Below are 23,012 nucleotides of genomic sequence, written 5' to 3'. Positions count from 1 at the left end.
CATTCACTTCTTCTATTTTACGATCTCTTTACCATGGTTAACTTTTCACATTTAAAAGAGTTGTGGGGTTCGAGTAAGCCCTCCGAATGGTTAATCCGGAATCCGCCCCTGGAACTAACTAAAAGTGATTATGCTTAGAAAGTAGTTCTCCCATGCCGTAGGTCGTGGTGACTATTCTATGGCGGGCCTGGCCGCCTGCGATGGGAAAACTTTATCCTTTGCAGGGCATTCTCCTGCCGGACTTTTATTGAGTTGGGAGTCGTGAGTCGGGAGATAGTGTTGGCGACTTTCCGTCACACTTTCTTCGATCGGATAATAATAAGGTACGGAAACAGTGGCCGCTCGTCCGCCTGAACCGAGGGGGAGCCTCTCTTCTAGGTAGATATTTTAATAGCAGAAAATAAAGCACGTTTTAGCTACTTTATGGAAATATTGTTTTATCGGTGGACGGACTAGCTATTAAATATTCAAAATAGAACACCGATTAGAATTTTCTTTTAAAAAACAGAACCAAAATTTAGATCCCGTAAAAATACCAATGTATAAATTACATTGGTAATGTACCTACATGAGAACCAGAAAATCAAAATCACCATTTCCACTGTTTTTAACTTTGAGTGCAACTATGTTCGCTATGATAATTTCAATGTGGAAAATTATATTTTTAATTTTAATAATTATTAATTCCCAAGTTATTGCTTGTTAAAAATCAAGTTAAATTTCAAAATATACTAATGATATTTAACTTCCTCATAACATATTCGTGCTTTACTGATAGTTTGTTATGAAATTTGTCAAATCATTCGTCATAGGCCTTCAGTTCCGTTTTTACAGGAAAACGAATAATTTGACCAGATTTTTTATAAATTAACAAAATATTGTAGGAGTAAATTTTCTGCGTGTACTATGTTCGTTTTAATTTTTGTGTGAAATATTAAAATTTAATTTTTTTTCCAAAATTTATTGCTTCTTAAAAATCAACTTTAATTTCAAAACGTGGTAATGAAGTTTCCTCACTTTTGCCGAATATTAAATTTCTGGAGTTATGTACATTTTGATTCTCAGGTACTCATATTTCTGTGTTTTCGCATGTTTTTTGGTTTCCTAATTTTTTGTTTTAAATCCGTTCATTTTGATTTTCTAAAGATTTTCCCTTTTTTATGAAGCGTTTTGTTTTTAGATTTCCCTTTAATGGTCGGTTGTTTCATCCGTCGTTAAGCAAAGGGATGGTTGGAACCTATAATTATCAACGGTCACCACCGCCAGTCGCTTCACTATGAACAACCTTTTAAATTAAAGGTTTTGAATGTATGCACGGGGTTACAAATAATAAAATTGATTTAAATACCGTGGACTTACATGGATAGCACGTAGGAACAAACCGGCCTAACAGCCAGCATTAGGACAACGTCAGTATCTACTTCTACATGCTTGTCTTACCTTAAGTTAGTGTTACCATATTATATTTAAAAAAAACTAGCAGAAGTCCCCGGCGTTGCGTGGGTTTCACGTGCAGTTTTTCGAAATCAGATGTAGACAGTAATTTTCCTCTTTTTAACGTCGAGTGTGTAAAATTTCAAGTGTCAAAATTCTACTTTAAGGGGTAGGAAAGCGGTTGGGGTGGTTTTTCCGAAATCTCATGTAAAGATCTCATATAGTCACCTTCCTCTTGTTTCGAAGGTCAAGTGGAATAAAACTGAATATTTATATATAAAAAAACACCCCGCAACAGGCACTCTATTTATTAATACATATAGATTATTGATATTTTTAACAGCATGAGCTTTAAGGTTTTTCAATAATAATAAGGGGTAAATATAATTACCCGCTACGCCACTGTAAGCTAATATCCAGTCGTTCAAACCACCCCAACGGCCGCACTGCCGCAGGAGTCACTAATAGTGAAGAAAAATACACGTTTTCTGTAACAAGGTTTCCTCGCTGGAGTTAATACATATTACTTAGTTTGTTTTTGCTGATTCGACTTTTTGTTTGATTTTTCATAGCCGGAACCGTTTGTATAAAAAATACTGGCTTTATCGCACAAACGTCCGGAGTGGCACATTTCATTTATTTATTCTGTCTTGGCTTTCTGGTTTATTTGCAAATTCATAACTCCCGACAGCAAAATAAGAGTTTGTGGTTTATATTCGTAAAACTTTCATAGTAAAGTGTTCGTGTTTTGCTTTCTTTTGAAGCAAATTAGGTAACGTAAATAATTAATTATTATTGACACTCCAATTTTCTTATTACATATAATAGTTCATATCAATAGATTCTAGTTTCAGCTTATTGAATAATGAAATGGTTTTGTTTTCTTTTGAATTACTTTATAAATACATATATATCTGACTTCCCTTTTTCTCAAATGTGTACGTAGGTCAATTTTGGAAACTACACCCGTTTCAGAAGTTAAACGGTTTCACACTATTTTACTCACCTCTAGTTTGAACTCATCAATCTTGATGTTTCTTATTGTTTTTGGATTTTTTTGTTTAATTTCTTTCACATCGGCAAATGGTTTCTCTTTGAGCGATCGGTCTTCGTTTTTGACTTATAATCGGCAGGATGCGGGTTTAATTCCCCGGGCAAGCGATTTATTTTTTTGGGTACGGCCTCTGGCTGTTGCGATTTTGATACACAAATAATTCGTCTTTAAATTTCAAAGCATAACTTGCAAAAAATATATTTTAATTAAATAATTAAATTAACTTCATCTGCGAATGCGTAGATTTTATCGTACCTTGCGTTTAACGTAAATAATAATTGTACGGATTAGCAAGTATGTATGTGCGTTACGTGTTTGATGTTAATGATGAATGTTTTATTCATATTTATTTTGAATGTCGTCTACGTTTTGAACAAAGTAATTTATTAATATTATGTAATACCTGTTACAGAACGAAGGTCAAACAGCAACCCACCCACCCCTACTCTGACTCGCATTATAAGCTTATAAATTAGCAACCCTTCTAATAAGCTACTATTTATTTATTTATTGGCCAGTTTGTATAGCGCCGCTTTTGTGAGATATCACCTCAGGGGCGCTTTACAGTTGATGCAGGTATTACAAAAATATAAATATTACAAAAATAAGTGAAATTAAGTTAAAAATGAAGTACATGAACAGGTGAGGAAGTACAGGAACAGGTGATACGAAGATAGAAGATGGAGACTCTGCAGCAAGAATCCTAGGTGGTGAGGAAACTGGACCAGCTGCTGCAGCGAAAGAGTGCACCGCGTCCACCAACAGTTTCAGCACGAGGTTCGTCATCCGTCCAGGTATGTGTCTGCTGCTAATTAAGCGCTGACACAGTATCCTCACATAAATAACAGACCTTGGCAGCACCGCTGTGACGTTCGGCGAAGACTCGGCAGCAAGAATCCTTATAATTCAAATTCATATAATTACCATGCTCTGTAACAGGGTTCGTCGACAAGGCGGTCCCGGTATTAGACAAAATCATATAATTTCCATGCTCTGTAACAGGGTTCGTCAACAAGGCGGTCACCGGTATTAGACACAAATGCACAATGGCGGGAGTGTGAAGATTTTTTTTCATCGGTTAGTAAAATTAAATAATTTCCACAATCCTCTTACGAAATGTGAATGAATATCCACGACCCCATCTATATAAAGGCGATTTTTGCACCTTGTTCTTTTGCCAAAAAAAACTCGATACAATTTTATTTTTTACATTTACTTCACACAGGAGGCTCTGAGAAAAATAATTTACCTCCGGGTAGGAAGGAGTGAACAGTTTGACGTGTTTCCCGAATACGCACCAGTGCCGAAAGGGTCAATGACGCTAGTTTCTCAAAGTATCTTTCGTTGTAATACCGGTAGAACAAGGCTGGCGCCTATTCTCTAAATATAGCAATCCGTTTGTTAAAATGTGGAAATCTATCAAACGGACCGCCCGTTTCTGCACATGTGTTTTTTCAAGAATGTTGGGGCTCCGGACTGGAGGTGGCTGCTAAATTTAACAGTGGGGCGCACTTACGATTTGTACAGGGTCAGCAGTTGTGTACTAATTATATAATTTATCTAAAAAATGTTATTATCTATTAAACTCTTCGGCCTCGTTTGTAGAAGGTCCCGGTCGCTATAAATTTAAAAAATATTTATTTTATTGATACATGATTTAGAGAGTACATGTGTTTTTTTGCGATATTTCACCCTCCATGCTAGTGATGACCCTGTGTTATGGCAGTTTTACAGTTTGCGGACATAGAATCTATACATTACTATAACATAAAAAAGAAAAATAATGAAAATGATATATAGCTAGTTTGGGTTGCAAGAAGAGGATGGAGAAGTTAGAGAATTATAATAATAATAATAATAATAATAATAATAATAATAATAAAGTGTTTATTCCGGTATGTGGGGAGGTTAGTGCAGTCCCACACATTCCATATAGAGATACAATAAAATATATAATCAAAAACAAAAAGATAGAACAGAAAACCAAAGAAAAGAAAACAGAATAAATTGAGAATAAAATAGAATAAAATGATAAAATAATAGAATAATAGAAAGTTGAAGCCTTTAGGGAGCCGTGACTATATTAGGAGCTAGTATTTTTCTCCAGTGTGCGTCAATGCTGGAGGATGGAGTGAGGCGGGCTTCCATAGTGAGGATATTTCCAGAGCTTCTTATCCTTTCCCTCATTCCTGCCACCCTGGATCTAATAAGGGCTGCATATCCGGGAACTCGCCCCTCCGTGAACATACGGGAAGCGCTGCAGTATCTGGGGAGACAAAACATTGTGCGGAAGGCGTTGTTGTACTGGACCCGTAGTCTTTCTATACTACTCTTTTTGTAGTTTGCCCATAGTTCGCACGTGTACAACGTTGCGCAGAAGGAAAGGAAGAGCGTCCTTTTTACTGCGGTACTACAAAGGCGAAATCTTCTGCTGAGCATGTTTGCTTTAACGCTGAGAGCTCTCCTTTGTCTATCAATATCATCATCGTCCATCAGATTACTGGTGATTATGTGCCCAAGGTATTTAGTTCCTTCGGTCACCTTCAAGTTCACACCGTTCAAGGTAGCTGGAGGAATATTTTTCGGGCCTTGCCCATGTCTTATGACCAATAGAGCCGTTTTAGCAGGGTTATATAACATATTTGTTTCTTCAGCATACTCTTCACAGATTTTCAGAAGAATGCGCAGTCCCCTTATAGATGGTGCCATCAGGACCATATCGTCCGCATAACTGACGTTATTCAGACACTGTCCTCCGATGTGGCAGCCTACTCCTGCATTGTTTAGCCTTTCGGTGAGTTCGTCCATGTACAGATTGAACAATATCGGTGACATGCATCCTCCCTGTCTGACGCCACTCTTTAGGAGGAAAGGTTCGGAAAAATCATCCCTCCATCTTACTAAGTTTTCCTGCTGTCTGTGCCACGAGTCGAGGATATGTATGACCTCCGATGATATGCCTCTTTCTCTGAGTTTAGCCCATAGCATAGGGTGAGAAACCCTGTCGAAGGCCTTGCTCAGGTCTAAGAAACATGCATATGAGGTAGTCTTTTTATTCCTGTAGTATTCCAGGGTTCTTTTTACCGTAAAAATAGCAGTATCGGTAGCAGTTTGCTTTTTGAATCCCATTTGGTTGTCATGGGTTTCCAGACTGGGTCCGATACTGTTTAATAATAGACGTTCGAATAATCGTGCGATGGTGGTGGCAATTGAGATAGGTCTATAGCTGTCTTGAGAGGTAGAGTCCAACGATTTAGATTTGAGAACAGGTGTTATAATAGTTCTTGTCATATTAGTTGGTAAGTATCCGTTCTTCAAGATGTCGGTAAATAAACTCGCCAGCAGTAGAAAAATCGGTCCTCCAGCGTGTTTGATATGTTCGGTACTCAGTCCGTCATGACCCGCTGATTTCCCAGTTTTCATTTGTCTCAGGGCGGTAATGACCATGTCTGCTGTGATCAATAAGCCGCTGTCTTCATTTGTTAAACGACTCAGTGGTGGTTCGCTTGCGGGGATTGGAGAGGTCGGAGAAGAGGTGGCGAAGTGTTCTGCGAAAATGTTAGCAATAGCTTTAGTGTTCGTTTCTCCATTTATATTGCACGGAATTTTACATCGTATGTTGCAGTGTTTGTTTGTCTTATTCCAAAACTGTTTAAAGTCACGGCTATGTAAAGCTCCAGCTATTTTGTCCATTTGAATTTGTTCGGAGTCGTTTTGACATTTTTTCAATGCTAGTTTGAACGCTGCACGCTTTAACTTTCTTTCCACCGCGATGGAGCCCTCATGGGGCCTACCATTTTCGATCCAGATCATCATAGCGCGTCTCGATTCTGCGTATTTTTGCGCGACGAAGTCATTCCAACCACATATTTGTTTATGCCGTTGTGATCTTTGTTTACGATTGTCAAATGCTTCAATCGCAGCGTGTCGTAGTGCGTCCACTATGTGGGTATATAGTGCCTCGATGTTCGCAATTGCAGGGTTGCCAATTCTCTCATTCGATATAAAATCTTGTTGAATATTTTGTAGAAAAACTTGTGAGGTTATATTATAACTCTGAATGTCACGTTCATTCTTTGGATTCCAAGTTGCTCGGTCAGTTTTCATACATGTATATATTTCGGTAGTTGGTATTCCTTCCGTTTGTATGGTAAGTTCGAGAGGCCTATGGTCTGTCCAGTCCACGTCGTAATATATTTTCATGTCTAGAATCTGCTTGAAGATATTTTTTGTCACCAAGCAGTGGTCCAGCCACCTAGTGGTGTGGTGTGCGTCACTAATATATGTATATGAATTTTCTGGTAACATTTCGGTATCAGCACATATAAGATCATATTCTTGACAGAAGGATTTAAGTTCTATTCCGAAAAGTGAATCTGGATTTGCATTAAAATCTCCGATAATTATGGAGTTGGTGTAATCCTTTTCGTTAATAGTTGCTTGCACGGTGGCGAGACAGTCAACGTACTCTTCGAAGTGATCTGCTGTGCAAGTCGGCATGTACAAGGTGAAAATGCATAAAGTTTCGGAAGTTAGGCTTACCTCGATACCCGCCAATCGGCAGTTATTCAACGGGATCGTGGCAGCCCTGAGACTTTGCCTGTACAGCACCCCCACTCCTCCGTGTGGCCGGCCCAACACTGGCCCTATCGATGTATTGACGGCAGAGGTTCCCAAGCTGTTGTATTCCGGGTGTATGTGGGATAAGAATTCTAAGTCCGACGGGAGTAGCCAAGTTTCCTGAATTAGAACAATATCATGTGTATCACACAGGTCATGGATGAATTTTTCTGAGCTGCGAACGGATCTGCAGTTCACCGATACAATTTTTAAATTTTTATTATGCATTGTGGTGATTGTTATGTACGCGTGATTCTTTATATCTTCTGAAAACAATTCAAGAAGATGAAACAAGAAGATGAAACATTTGAGAAAATATTAGTAAATAATAATCACACTAATTAATTATGTACATACTATACCGCAAAGTTAGGGAATAAGGATATATAATGTCTTGTCTGAAAGGTGATTAAATTGATAGATTGTAGAATGAATATATATATATTATGTGTTTGTATATAAGCCATCGTGTAATTTCAATTTATTTATTAGCACCTGATATTTTAAATTAAAAACTCGCTTCCAGTTTTGTTGGATACCCCTGCTGTAATATAATGCAATTTAACAACGTTCTGCTGCCGCCTAAATTGTTGCCGCGCAAATCCATAATTCTTGAATTTTAATTTTGTGAAACGACTATAATCCCGGCTTGAATAATCTCCTCCCAAATTCTCCCATTTCCGCACAAATCTTTTAAGCGTCGTTCAGTGTTCGATGAAATTATAGCGTGATCGGAACGCTTGTATATTTGAGCGGTGACATACTGACATTTCGTTTACTTTGGATGTTAGAAGGTCAAAAGATTACCCGAGAGAGACAAACATTAAGTTCTAATGTTGTGATTTCTTTCCGAGATTGTATTATAAACTATGTATTTAGCTTAAAATAAATCATTCGTCTCCCCACAGGCAAAACTAACTACCAGTAAAGAATTCACAGATAAATCATTATTTGCGTTAGCGGGCAAAAAGGTGATGTTTAGGGCCATTTTTCAAATATGATTTGAGTGCTGAACCTTAAATTGATTTTCCGCTTTACCTAAATTATTTCTCCGCCAACATATTCTAATTTCCGTAAAAAATCACCGTATCATTTGAATCTAATACAACCAAAAATAGTAATATGTTATGACTTCCAAGGTATGTATATGTTCCACTAATTCGTGAAAATCAGGCGTTATGGTTTATGCTTCAAGTTCATTTTTTTTTCATTATTCATTTTAGTGACGAAGTAAACTCTGTCAGTGGAGGACCGCAGTCTGCAATGGAGTTATAAAACCAACCCTGATGTGTGACAGTGAGGCATAGCAAACTGAATGTTGTGGAAATGAGATTCCTGAAACGTGTGAAAAGAATATGTGTGAAAAAACAATTATTAATAAGGTCAAGAAAGGGACGCTTAAGTATTTTGTACATGTGCAGCGGATGGTCAGAAAAATGAGTGTCAAGATAATGGTGCGTATTCATTTGCGAACCTAAAAGCGAACCGAACCACGAATTACGGGAAAGGAACGAAGCAACTACAAGCGGCGTTTCGCGCCATTTGGGGCTGCTTTGTTCCTTTCCCATAAGTTAAGATTCGGTTTATTTAGTTATACAATAAGAACTTTAGTGAAAAATATTATGGCTTAAATATATATATTCTCATATACATCAACAAACGCTGATTCTAAATGTATAAGTTTTATTACATATATGTAGAATTAATAAACCATCATTTAAAAACGATTAAAACAGCAAGTGATTTAAACGCCCTGTGATTGGTCGGCGGGTTCTGACAGAATTTACATCACTTCCTCACGGGTCGGTCGGCCGCGTGCATTAGAAAGCGGAAAATTTTGTGAAAAAGTTGCGCTGTTTAAACTTGCACAATGCACACGGGTTACTCGGTATACAATTTTTTTCAAAAGAATTGATGTGTTTCTGTAATAAGTAGGGATTTAATATTAATAACGTATTGTAAATGTTAATAATTGTGTATTGCTATTTTTAATTATTTATACAAAATGTACTGTACTGCATAATACGATTAAACAGCGAGTTTCTTAACTCTTTGGAATACAATGCATAGAGCCAAAAATTTTATACTTAAAAAAATAAAAATAAAATAAGAAAAATGACTTATATGTTTTTCCATGTGATTAATTTTATTTGAAATTCTAAATACTTTTTTTTAATTATGTGAAACCGCACAAGAGTCTCAACTGCTCCCGATCGTCTGGAGCCAATAAGACTATGGCATCCCCAATCGAGGCATGTTGTGAGGCTGGTATCGGGGAGGGGAAGGAAACGGGGGAAAAGAAGGTGGGGAAGTACCTGTCTATTCAGATCTGGTCACTAAACACGGCCAAAGCCATTTCAAGCAACGTTTCAATACTGAATGGTGGTCTTACACTAGGGCGATACTGAGAGTATCTTCCACTCTGGAACTTGCCGCAAATATACCGTATATTTTTTTAAATACGTAATTTGTGAAATAACACAAATTAATCAAATAAAATTTCCTTGCGCGTGTTTCTTTATTTTGTTCAATAATGTATTCGAAATTTACTAAAATTTTACCAGGCATTCTGTTATTTCATTCGTTAAAGGCCTGAATCCCGATTCAAACGGACACTCCGATAACTTAACTTAACTTAACATAACTATGGAACTAATATACAACCAGCATAATAATTCATTACATAAGGTTCTAACTACCTATCCCTAATGCCATTCCAAGATATGGCCGCGTTCTAATTAAATATTTTAGTATAAAATACACAACAGTAAACCTTAAAATCCCAAATTGTTAAATAGATTATGAGAATTCGTCTTTGCAAACTTTGACATTTCAGAACATGATACGAAGTTAGAACCCTATTCACCTAAACCTAGTGACGAACTAAACTGCGTCTCGTAAAAGCGATCAACTGTCAGATGCAAACAAAATGGCAATTGCAAACGGTTCAAAGTGATGTTAGAACTTTGTCATAGGGAAATAAAACACTGTAAAGTATTTTGGTTAAATTTGTAACTAACAAAAATTTGGTTTTGCATTCAAAGGTCATTTTTTTTAATGTCAGTTAGAACCTTACGTAACTAAGGTGGCGATTTTATAAAAAAACAGCCTTTTAAGAAGAAAAATATACGAAGTACTTGTATATTTTTTTTATTTATTTATCGTTAATTATAAAGTACAGATCAGAAAAACGTGAAATATGCACACTTTTTGTTCACTAATTTCTGGGTCAAAACCTTTTTCATTTCGCTACATAATTTCTTAAAGCTTTGAAAAAAAATAAGAAAGGGCTCCATATTAGTTCTGACATATTTTTCAATTGTTATAATAAACCTAACATAAGCTTTTGTATGTTTTTGAAAATGTAAGAAAACTTTGTATTATTTTTAATGTTTCTGTAGAGCTTTTGATACAAAAAATGGAAATTTGTTTATTTTTCATTTTCACTAATGGGTACCGAAAATTTCGCACTGTTTTGGTGAAATTTGCATTATTTTTGGGATAAGTGGTGTTATTTTTCATCAAAAGCGGTGAATTTTTTACAACAAAAGTGATGTTATGTTAACTTTCTAGCATTTTGCAGAAAAAAAGTTGCGGAACCCCATTTTTTTAAGAAATTAAAAAATTAAATCAAATGGTTAACCCTTTGTACTCCAAATTATTTTTTTATATGGTATACCAGCTACTCCATAGAACGTAATTTAAAAATATGTGGAAAATTACGATATTTTTAGAAAACAAGAAAAAAAAATTTTGGTAACCCAGTAAATAAAATGATATAGTTATGTTACGAAATATATATTTATTATTATAAAAGACTGTTAATAAATAAATAAAAATTGCATATTCTAGTCTTTATAATTTGTTAACGTGTGGTATTTTAGAAAGCAGACACCTAAATGCATACGTGGCTTGTTAGGACACGTGTCACAGTACTCACTGGTTTCCCGTCTGCCACCTTTTACTACCCTTTTCGAGCAGACCACACAGTCCCGCTTGGGACCTTTTCTTAAAATATGGAGTTTTCCATTGAGCCTGGTCTGAGAATATTTATTGTTCAGTAAAAAATATTCAAATAAAATGAATGCATTATTATTGTTGTGTACGAAAAACAGAGCAAAAAGCACAACCAATCGTAATCATACAACTGAATAGAATCATGTAAAAGGACCCTTTTATTTTTTAAACAATAAAATGCATACCCATTGTTTATATCGCCGGTGCGGCGCCATCGGAGTTGTTAGAACGTTTCCTATGTCGCCATGACGGCGAAAACGGAGTACAAAGAGTTAACATGTCCGAAAATTGCGAATATGGCGTTATTCTGTTTAAAATGGCAAATTTCTTATTTTCGTGCTAAAATATCGCACACGCGGTCTTCTTAGTGAAAGGGTAAAGATAAAATCTTTTAAAACTAACAGTAGATGGTCTATTGAAGTTGGATATAGTTTCTGGTGGAGCTTCCTTCCGTTTTAAAACGGAGAGAGGTACATGAACAAAAGGTTGACAGAGGTCGGCAGTCGGCACAGTCTGCAGCCGCACCCCGCAGCCATTTATTATCCAAACTCACCGTGACTGCAATTTTCAAACATGTTATTAATGGATTACCCCTTAAACTTACTGCCTAAACACTTGCATTAAAGGTATATGTATATATATATATCTATCTTACATCATCGCAACCTTACTATTATGTTTTTGTTATGTGAATACCATACCAACTGCTGAAGGTAGTTGGTGAGGGAGAAGACGGGAAAGGTGAAAATGGCTGGTCAGATCTGGTCAACAAACGGCTATTACTTTCAATTTCGGTTCAATTCCGTTCAGTTGTGTCCGTTATCTTTTTATATTTCTATTTCTTATTCTGTTTCATGTTTCGTTTTGATTTATTAGTATTATCTCCTTCTTCAACGATATATTACACTGATGGGCATAACCAAAATAGTTCAAATGAAAAAAGTTATTCCCGAACATTTATTAAATACTTATTATTTATTTATATTATTTATTTATGATTTATTCATTATTATTATTTATTTTTTATTTATTATTGTTTATTAATTATTGATTTATTATGTATTTATTATTTATTTATTATTGGATCCTTTCACACGCGGGTCTTAGATTTCAGACTTTGTCGAAACGTTTCTTGGAGTGACTGATGTGACTGTTCCGTGTTTGATGTTGAAAGACGGGAAAAACTTTCCTCTTCCCCGTCCCATTTCATTCTCCATTTTCTTATATTATTAGTCTTACAACATACCCCAATGGAAATGCCATAGTCCACTCGCTTCGGAAAGTTGGGACTGTAAAGTTTGTTTTTATCCAGTGTACTTTCTACATTTATTTTATATGTAATTAATTTTCTCCTCATGTAAATTTTCACGTGTATTTTCCGCCTGTGTATTTTTATCATGAAACGAAGTTATGAAATTACTAACATCTTGTACCGGACTCCAGTTACATTGCGTTTCTTTCTCTATCACCTAGGAATTCCGCCATACTGTGACCGATTAGTATCTGAATGGATAAATGCATCGGGCTACCCAGACATCGCGAGATAAATTCCTCTGCTAACCAAGGCACCCACAATTGATTAATGATGGTGTGTAGTGTGAGTTTTTCGTATTGTCTGTGTATTCGTAAACCAGGAATGTTTGTCTTAAAAAATAGAAGTTGAAATGCATTCGCTCATTCAAACTCCAGCCAAATGAGTACATATTAGAGGTGGGCGTTTCGGTTTCTTTTAAAAAAAACCGAAAGCGTTCCGGTTACCCAAAATGAACGGTTACTAGAAACCGTTTAAAAATAATGACATGACAAAAAAAACCCTGCCATAAATGGCTTTAACCGTGTCCAATATAACAATATCCAACTTGATCCATCGCCTTGCACCGCACTGGGAGGGATAGATTCATGCATCCGTCACTCCTGGAAACACTTGCTCCCAACTTTACTCACCTCTCTCCTTAGAAAAGAAAAAAAAAGTAGAAAAAAATGGGGATGGCTGATCGACACACTCCCAGATTCCTACCCACCCCTCATACCTTTTTCCTTCCCAGAACATTCTCTACATCCTTTCCCTAAAAAGACCTCCCCACACACAGCATCCCCAAAGATGACTTAAGCCCTGAAATTTTATTTTCCTCAGGGCTTCTGTGTGGAGCTAATGTAAATGCGTTTTACGAGAAAGCGTTTCTTTGCATCGGTTTACAGGCGGCCAATCGCGGAGGGGTGATAGCGTTTCAGCAACGGTTTACGGGTGGCCAATTGCGTACAGGCTGGTAACCGTCTAACGACAAAGCGTTTAGTAAATAAGCTTTTCTTTGCATCGGTTTACGGGCAGGTGGAATCGCGGGCTGGTGGAAGCGTTCTTTGCAACGGTTCACGGGCGGCTGGTCGTTGACGGGTGGGTAATGGTAACCGTTTAATAAATAATCGTTTTTTTGCATCGGTTTACGGGCGGCCAATAGCGGGAACGAGAAAGCGTTTAATGAGAATGCGTTTCTTTACATTGGTTTACGGGTAGAGTATTGCGTACGGGCGGATAAGCGTTTAAGGTCGAAGCGTTTAACTAGTAAGCGATAAGCAATGGTAGTTAATTTGCCACATTGTGCAATTAAACCATAACCGAAAATGGGTTTGTGAGTAGTTAGTTTTATTGTCCTGATACTTAATTTTTTTCTGAGCTTAAAAAAATACATCTTTGCCTTTATTTCAAAGTTTCATGTGTTCTACTCGCAGTATTTAATTAAATCATCTTAAATATTTCAAAGCGATAAAATTTTCAAACAAAAAAAAAGATTTTGCAGATTATTGACATATTGAGTTTTTTTTTTAAATAGAGAAATAGGAAATAATCTGTACATTATTTTGTAATATAAACTTAACATATGAACCTAGAATTCGACAACACTTACGCAGAATATGCGTACATTATTATTATTTAGCGAGCAGGCAGAATTCTGCTGATGTGCTCATTTCTGATTTTACAATAAGTTTAACAGTAACTGAGTTTAAAAAAAAAATAATTTAATCCCTTCTTCTCTCCCAATAAGAATCCAATCGAGCTTTAAATTGGTTTACATTATTAGAATCGATGACATGTTGTGTTGTTCCATGCATCCGCTACTCTATTTGCAAGGAAGTGTTTCCTAGGATAAACAAAAACCTATCTTTGCAAATTTCAATCTCAACGCAGGCGTTACACACATAGTGAGATGGGCAATACGTCATTATTGTAATTAAATGTAATATTAAAATAAATAAAAAGTTGGATGCAAAAAGTGTTTTATTAATTTTTTTGAGTGTCCACGGAGATTTATATTTTTACTGGCAACTATAATGTTCCGATAAAATGATGAAAGTCTCAATCAAGTCACCACGTTTTCTTCTTTCTTTTAACGTCGGTAACGATACATGTAATGTAACCACTTTTAACAAAACTAACTGTAACTTTGGACAGTCGAGGGCAACCACCACTTTCCCGAACCGTTTTAAGCACCAGATGACCTCTATCGGTTTTCAAGTCAAGACACTACTTTTGCTTTTTTAATCGAAACTACTATTAAATGATCCTAAAAGTCCTCACCTGTCCCTACACGGCACAACATACATACCACAAGCTATCAATCTTTGAAAAGTTGAATTATAAATGTGATTTTAGTAAACGTTTTAATTTTCTATTCTATATGTTCTTGGAATTATCCTTAATTAATGCTAATACGGCCATGAATAATACTGTGGTATAATAATCCACAAATATCCCAACAACAACGAGGTTAACCCCTCCGCAATGTTTCCAGCGGAGTTTAGCAGAATGAATTCTGAAAACGAACAACTATAATCACGACATATTGTTTGAATCAATTCACAAGAGAGGCAAAGGCCTCCCTAAAGGCCCGCCTCGCCGCCTTTCTCCGCCGCTGGATTCACAACTCGACCACCGTCCGGCAGTAAACCATCCACAGCGAGGATCATAATATTAAAACACAGATGCCAGGCATTAGGTAACTGGTGCCGTGGAAACCCGTAATTTACTTTTTATTTGCTAAATCTTTTGTCTGCGGAACCGAAGATACTCGTGAATCAAAATTATTACTTTTATCTGTGAAAAATTTATTTTGCCTGTTTATATTGGGAGTTAAGGCGACGCACCACGTGTTACATTTGGAATCGGACCGATAACAATAACAAATTTAAATTCCCTCCTGTTTTGATTTTTGCAAGAAAAAAAAACATCGCCAAAAGTGTTTTATTTTATATTGCGAAGTTTAGACACAAATATTTGAATGCCTTACTACCATTTTCTAAATAACTTGTCACATTATACATTAGTAGAGAAATTTTGAACTTTAGAGGCAGCCTGATACTTTAATTTTCGTCTGGGCATAAAACAATTTATCAAAACAAAACTCTTTAGTTTCAAAGGCTAAGAGACGTGTTCTCCTTGCAGTAAAGTATAGTAAAAGTATCTAAATTATTTCTAAGCGATCAAATTTTCATTACTCCGTAGCGCTCCCAGTGTTCGAGAACTGCGTGGCGACAATTGGCGATATTTTTCTATAGTTGTCAATGGCTAGAAAAAGACGTCGGGTGTTTTTAGAATATCAGTGTCGACGGAGAAAATTTATAATGAACCAACGCTAATGTGCCAACGTAATAATACATTTTTTAATGTAGTACATAATATCCCAACTCGCAACCTAACCCAGTTTATCCAAAACCCCATAGATCACAAGGCCGGGACACTCATTCAAAGCAGCCTCCTAACTTGTATGGAATTTTGCAAAAAATTTCGTTTTAATTTTTTTTAAATTTATTCTTCTTTATGAAAACACCTTAAAATGTTTTAGTTAGTTTAAAAAAATAATTTTTGGAGGTTCGCATACAAGTTAGAAGGCTGATTTGATCCAGTGTCCCGGCCTTGTGATCGAGGTGGTTTTTGGTATATCACGGTGTCTGAGATATGTGAAGTTGAATATGTATGTGAAACTTGAACAAACGGTGTTCGTCTAAACTAGTTTATTGGTTAGTGGTATGCGAAATTGGCCTTTCCACTGTCGAATATCTCTCAATCTTAAAAAACCGACCCTAATTCAACCCTAGTAAAGAGCCAGTCATCTAGTCTATAAGTCTCGGAAGGTTTCCACATAACATAGCGTAAGAAGGCGTGCATTCACTTTGCTTGTAGCGATAATACCTTAATTTGTGTTCTAAAACTGCGTTGCGATCCTAGATATTTACCCTGATTGGGCCATCTAGCCTTTCCTCATATGAGAGAAGAACCTGATTGTGCCATCTAGCCTATACTCATATGAGGAAAGAACCTGATTGTGCTATGACTTACTCATATGAGAGAAAAACCTGATTGTGCAATCTTGCCTTTACTTATTTGAGGAAAGAACCTGATTGTGCTATATAGCCTTTCCTCATATGAGAGAAGAACCTGATTGTGCCATCTAGCCTATACTCATAGGAGGCAAGAACCTGATTGTGCTATGACTTACTCATATGAGAGAAAAAACCTGATTGTGCAATCTTGCCTTTACTTATATGAGGAAAGAACCTGATTGTGCTATATAGCCTTCCCTCATATGAGAGATGAAACTGATTGTGCCATCTAGCCTTTACTCATATGAGAGATGAAACTGATTGTGCCATCTAGCCTTTCCTCATATGAGAGAAGAACCTGATTGTGCCGTCTAGCCTTTGCTCATGTGGGAGAAGAAGTAAGACGAAAACACAACGAGAACTAATAGTAAAACATACCTCTATCGATAAATCTACAAACGAAATCATTTTCACCCAATGTTTGAGAGTAGTTCCATTCACAAGAGCACAAAGCTAATGTAGAGATCGAGTTTGATACTCAACCGACACTGCGCGGTGGCTAAACAAACGAACATTGTGAGCAGATTGAACGACGGACTCTGATTGACTTAATTCATTATAGAGCTCGTGACTCCCCCCTCTCTACACTCTCCCCTCCTTGGAGCTCTTCACACCAACCCCCCTCGCCGAGGCTTTCACAGAAGTTATTAGATTCTTTTTTCAACCAACACTCGTGTGGAGCACCGTACACTTTTTGAGGCAGACAAAACGTTTGATTGCAATTTCGCTGAATTGAGGGCGGAATTTTTTGGATATTTTGTTCGTGATTCTATTTTTACTCTCTGGTTGTATTCGCGGACGCGATCAGAAGTAGCAAGTAGAAGTTGCGATACAGAATAAATAACGAAATATTCATTATTTTCTGTTTATCAAATAATGATAGTATCATTGCCATATAATAATGTAACCTTGTTTTTATCAGTAACTACCATTTGCTGACGACCTTATAACGCATATATTGCCAAATTATATTATTTTTTTATTGGTGCCCTTTTTTACTCATTTAAAGTACGCTCTAGCGTGTTTAAATCGCACTTTATGGAACGCGCGTTTTTTAAAGTTACCATGGCAACATCAACAAATCAACAAAATGTGAAGTCTAAATGTCAACTTTTAACTATAAATCCAACTATTAATCTTATGTGACAGATTGCAAATTAATGTTTGTGTTTTTTATTTCCATGACAACAAGATATTGTGATGTCACATCACGAATTCATTAATAGTTCTTATTTCCAAATTTTTAATAATAATATCAATATTTATTTTTTTTGTTTTTGGGGTATTATGCCGTGTTGCGCTAACTCCTTCTTTTATGGCTAAAGAAGGAGTTTGCACAACACGGCATAACACCCCAAAAACAAATAACAAAAATACTTTTGGCCGTGAAAATCTTAAATCATATTTGATCAATATTTATGTTTTCAAAGTGTACCAATAAAAAAAATAGCGTAAAGTATTCGTGGATAACTGGTCTTTAAAACACTTGCTTTATTTCGAGCACTCGGCTACGCCATCGTGCTCGAAAAATCGCGCGTGTTTTAAAGACCTGTTTATCCACTTATACTTTAATATACTAATGTGGGTATTAATTTTTTTTGTTACTTTGTGATAATAACTAATAATGTTTTTTTTTCTTTTGTTTCAGATTAAATTATATGAAAAACAGGAGTGTCCAGACGAGAGGTGGAAAATCGCAAAGAATGTCTACGATAATTTTATTATGAAAGAATTATTGGCGCACTCGCATGTAAGTTGTTCAACAGTTTAATTTTGCTTTTGTTTTAATATAACTATGACTACAATTAATCTAGTGGAGAGAATATCTTCTGTACACTAGCCAGATTCTGGTAAATGCCGAATGCAGAGTGCCCAAAAACTTATTTTGGATTTCCTTAACATTACGAATACCTTCGGCAAATATACTCGTACGTAAAGGGGAAGGGCCAAGCGAATTCTGTGTTGCTATTATTTTACTAATGTGTCTTGCCTTAATTACGTTATGTCAAATAAATACTTCATTTTTTTTAATACACCAAACTACGCAAATCCCCCTATTATGGTGGTAACATAAATAAGAAAATATTAAAATAATAATACAATGCTGTTCATATATCGTAATACAAAAACGAAATAAAAATATATATACACGATAATAGGGATAAAGTAAGAATTACTACACTTACGGGTCTTTCTTCAGTCAGACAATGATTTCATTCAGGAAGCTTTCCGATTTAATTCTGCCACTTTCTATCAACCGTACGGTAATTTTCTTTTGAAGAGGGTCTTTTTTAACGTTACTGCATTGCTACTTAAACCCATTATACACCTTAGAAGACAGGATTACACGGAAATGTTGTCCAAACGATGTATTATATTTTGGTACTATCATACTTTGTCTTTTCGTGTAACTGTGATCTACACGACTATGAAGCTTGGGATTGTTCGTATAGTAAATTATGAGTGCATATATATGCATTTGTCTTACGTCTAACAATTTTTTTTCCTTAAATAAGGGCGTCGAAGGATACGTATAAGGTCTTTATCACTCTTATTACAGCTGCTTGACCGCCAAACAACTCGGTCTTGGCACACACTCCTTGTCTAATTCATAATAATTCATACTACCTATTATGCTGACTCTTGACATGGTCCGACTCAAGTATCTGGTTCACGTCTTCGTGATCGTTTGATTGGCATCCCCGAATTCTTCTGCCATTCACATTTGCGTCATATATTCTCCTTACACTTCTTTCTTCGTTCATTTGCTCTAAATACCCAAAACATTACTAATAATGTTGTTATATTGTTACAATGACGACATATGGAAGAATTAAAAAAAATGTTAAAAAAAAAATAAGAAAAACATCCTAAAGTCACCGGAGATCAATTTTCAAATACAATTTTTATTCGAAATAATGTCCGATACACACGATAAACATCGACGACTTGCTTCCAATAGTTAATTCTAATTCTGGTCTTTTCCAAACAAATAATGCACTCGAAATTTGCGAAATGTTCTTGTCGTAACATTAGGTACTTATTTTTTCGGGGAAAACTTACCTATTGAAATCTCATCGTTTGAGAAACAAGGGGGCATCGATTTTTTTGATGATTTACGCTTATAAATGCAGGTTTTATCGTAATGTTTGATCTACACGATTAACAAAATGGCAGATTACTTTGAGTTTAATTTTTAAAAAATTGGGCTAGGTAAAGTAAAATGCTTATTTTATTAATTTTGCTAACAGAAGATGTGTGTGAGAGCATCTTTTTAGGATTTTATTCAGTTCCGACAAAACATGTAATTTAGATTTTTAATTTAATCCAGAAAACTTGTGAAAATGCAATATCACCGCACGCCTCTGCTGACCAACGGTGTATACCGAAAAGCGTGCGGTCCATTTACGAACGCTATAAAAGCAATAATAATTACGATTACGTATCGTTATTGATATTGTTTAATTTTATTTCGATCGAGCAAACCCGCAAGCGGTGGTAGGTAAAGACCAATATACGCGTCGTGTCGAATCCATTAGGATTGCGGCGGTAACAGGGCTTTACGCACTATGTACTTAAGGCGATGCCATACGTAGTAATGCAAAATCATGTGTTTTTGGTTTGAAAATTTAGTCGCCTAGAAATGTTTCAGATGCTTTAATTAAATACTGCGAGTAGAATACATCTTGGCCTTTGAAATAATCGAGTATTTTTTAGAAGTCTTTTTATAAGCCCAGAAAAAATAATGTAAAGGCCTATGAAAACTGCTTTAAAGTTCAAAATCTCTTACTTACGAACCCATTTTCGGTTATGATTTTATTGTATAATGTGGCAAAGTAAGTTATTTATAAAATGATCGAAAAAAAATTAAATATTTATGCCTGAACATCCACAAAATAAAATAAAAGGCACTTTTTGGCCATGTTTTTTTCTTACATAAATCAAAACAGGCGGATGGTGGCGGGAATTTAAACCTTATCACCATCTAAGTAAAGGTTGTTATTGATAGCGGCTCAATTTAAAATATTACACGACGTAGTGGATCGCCTTAAACAGAGGCTGGCATAAAATTCCGTTTCCCCGGAGTGCTAAAACTTAATGATACATGTGATCAAGACTCAAGAGGTGCGAACAAATACACGTCGGGTGTGAGAGTCGCACTACTTAGCTATCAACACTCAACTTGTTATCTTCTATCAAAATCTTGCTACTCGTTCATAGGGTTGTTATTATGTACTTCCAATGCTTTTCTTGATTTAAGATGACTTATATTTGTACTCTTTACATGTTGCAATTTTACCGAATTCGTAACATTACATTTAAAAACGAAGTATACAGGATGTTAAGAGACGTGCATGTCTTACTTTAACCAGTGGACAGATAGCGTCGGGGTGGTGGGTTTGGCAGTTGTTCGGATGAGTGAGCAGTGACCACATTTAAAAGTTTTTTGGTTAAAAATAAATCACTAAGGATTTTAACAATTCATCATATTTCTATGTTGATTTCCGGGTTCTGTGAAAGTCCTATTCAAGTTCTGTTATTATATCAGCATAGGGTAGTTGCTTGACAGAACTGAAATAAAAACAGAACTTGAAAAAATCTTTCACAGAACCTGAAAATTAACTTTGAAATTTGAAGAATTGTAACAACCCGTCATAATACTTTTGGTCGTGAAAATGTCAAATCGTATCCTAAATGTACTTTATTTAATTGTTTTATTTTTCAGGATTATTCAAAAGAGTGTCTAGCGCACGTTCAGAAACACTTAAGCAAGAAAGAGGTACCTGTTAATTTATTCGAGGTAAGAAATCATCCGATTACTAATTTTACTGATTTATTCCCATAGACAACAAAAACAAGGGAGATGGGCCATTAACCATTATTAGTATGAAACCCCGCACACAACGCGTGACGCCAACATCGTTCAACATTCTATTGAAATTCGCATCTGCGTACAGCTTCGCCTCCCTTTTTTTCTACCTACACACCAATCGCATAACTTCCATTGGCTCCTCTGATTTGATAGTTCCTGCAGTTGGGTCCTAGCTCGGTGACAGTCGGCACGCTGCTATGCCATTTCTTCTTCTGTTTCTATTATTGACTGAGCGTAGCGAAGCGTTTTCAGTCGACTGTTTTGAATTTCGTCTGTCTGGAAATTTATTTGTACGTTCCGCTTCCGTTTCAGGATGGTCGAGGTTTTAATGATTCAGTTAAGATTTTTTTTCAAATGTGAAATCGTTATGTTTATTTGGAGTTTATTATTCGCATTTTTTTTCAAATTATGGTACCTACCTGCCTGAAGAATGTTTGAAAAAAGAATTGTCATTAAGTGACATTTCTTTGGACAAATTTTATAATTCCTTATTTGAAATTTAAAAAACATACATAATTAATTAAGTAGGCAGGTAGGCATTTAACTACTTATAAAATTTTTGATTTCAGAGCAAATTTTGGTTTTGCTTTATCAAATAAGGGAAAATTAGAAACATTGGTATTTTTTTCGAAGCGATGTCTACTGTTCATAGATCTACTCGTATTTTGTTATACCAAGACATTCTGCTAACCGAAAAATGTAATCGTAACATCTGTGGTAAAGTTTGTTTCTGATCTTTCGAAGTTGAGTGCCGAAACGTGCACCAAATATAAGTTTTAGTGGTATTATTATTTTAGTGGTTCTTTAGTTCTTATCTGATGCCATCAAAATGGTTATAAATATGTGCCTTTTAATTTTTCTTCTAACGCTGTGTTCCCATTTTTTTAAAAGCAACTAATACTTGTTGTAATTATCAATTTGGGAGGCGGGTTTGGGTACCGCTACCCCGGGAACTATTTATTAGATAACCAACACCCCTTGCATAGGTCACCCCGCGTGGTTCGCTACGTTTGGTGATCTAGCAGGGGTGCCCGGGTTCATCGGGTGAAGTGTGTTCAGGATGCGCCTAACCTCCAGCGGCGTGGCAGATCAGAAGAGGCTGGTTTGGGGAAACTCTTTGACCTCTTTAACTGGTCTCTCGACCCATCGCCTTGATCCGCAGCGGAAAGAAGATCTGATCCCTAGATTCATACCCATCCCTCATACCTTCCTCTCCTTCCTTTCCTTAAAAAGATCCTTGACACAGCATCTCCAAAGATGACATAGGCCCTGAGGGAAATTATTTTCCTCAGGGCCTCTTGTGTGAAGTTAATAAAATTATTTTATCAAAGAATTTCCCCTTTTCACCAAAAAGTCCACAATTTATTTGTTTAATTTTATCTTTGCACAATATATTTTTACTCACACCCATCCTTCCATCATATAAAATAACACCCCGGGCGCGCGTATAAAAAAGACAATCTTGTTAAAAAGTGTGATTTGATAAACATTGGAAAAACCTCGCGCCGTATTTTTTACTAAAAATTCAATATGTCTGTTATAATTCACCCTCTGCGTATCGAACTATTGACAAACACGGGAGCCTTGCAATTGTGATCCGTTTAAATTCAATCAGGGGTATTCATAGAAAATGGAAAC

The 23,012-nt window shown here is 36.1% G+C and overlaps 1 protein-coding gene across 3 annotated transcripts in view; it reads left to right on the top strand.

The window, feature by feature from the left end:
* The window catches only part of Gprk1 (G protein-coupled receptor kinase 1), a 406,347-nt gene that overhangs the window by 298,039 nt on the left and 85,296 nt on the right, over window positions 1-23,012 (top strand). For all 3 annotated transcript variants that reach the window (XM_089636618.1, XM_089636615.1, XM_089636617.1), the window contains exons 4-5: window positions 18,150-18,251; window positions 21,228-21,302. In XM_089636618.1, coding sequence (XP_089492744.1) covers window positions 18,150-18,251; window positions 21,228-21,302 — 177 coding nt within the window. The remainder of the gene's footprint in view (window positions 1-18,149; window positions 18,252-21,227; window positions 21,303-23,012) is intronic.

The sequence above is a fragment of the Hesperophylax consimilis genome, chromosome 10 (genome assembly GCF_061612785.1).
Source record: "Hesperophylax consimilis isolate HC1 chromosome 10, BYU_Hcon_1.0, whole genome shotgun sequence".
NCBI lineage: Eukaryota > Metazoa > Arthropoda > Insecta > Trichoptera > Limnephilidae > Hesperophylax > Hesperophylax consimilis.
The sequence above is the reverse complement of the archived record's forward strand: the minus strand, read 5'-3'. Positions and strand labels throughout refer to the sequence as shown.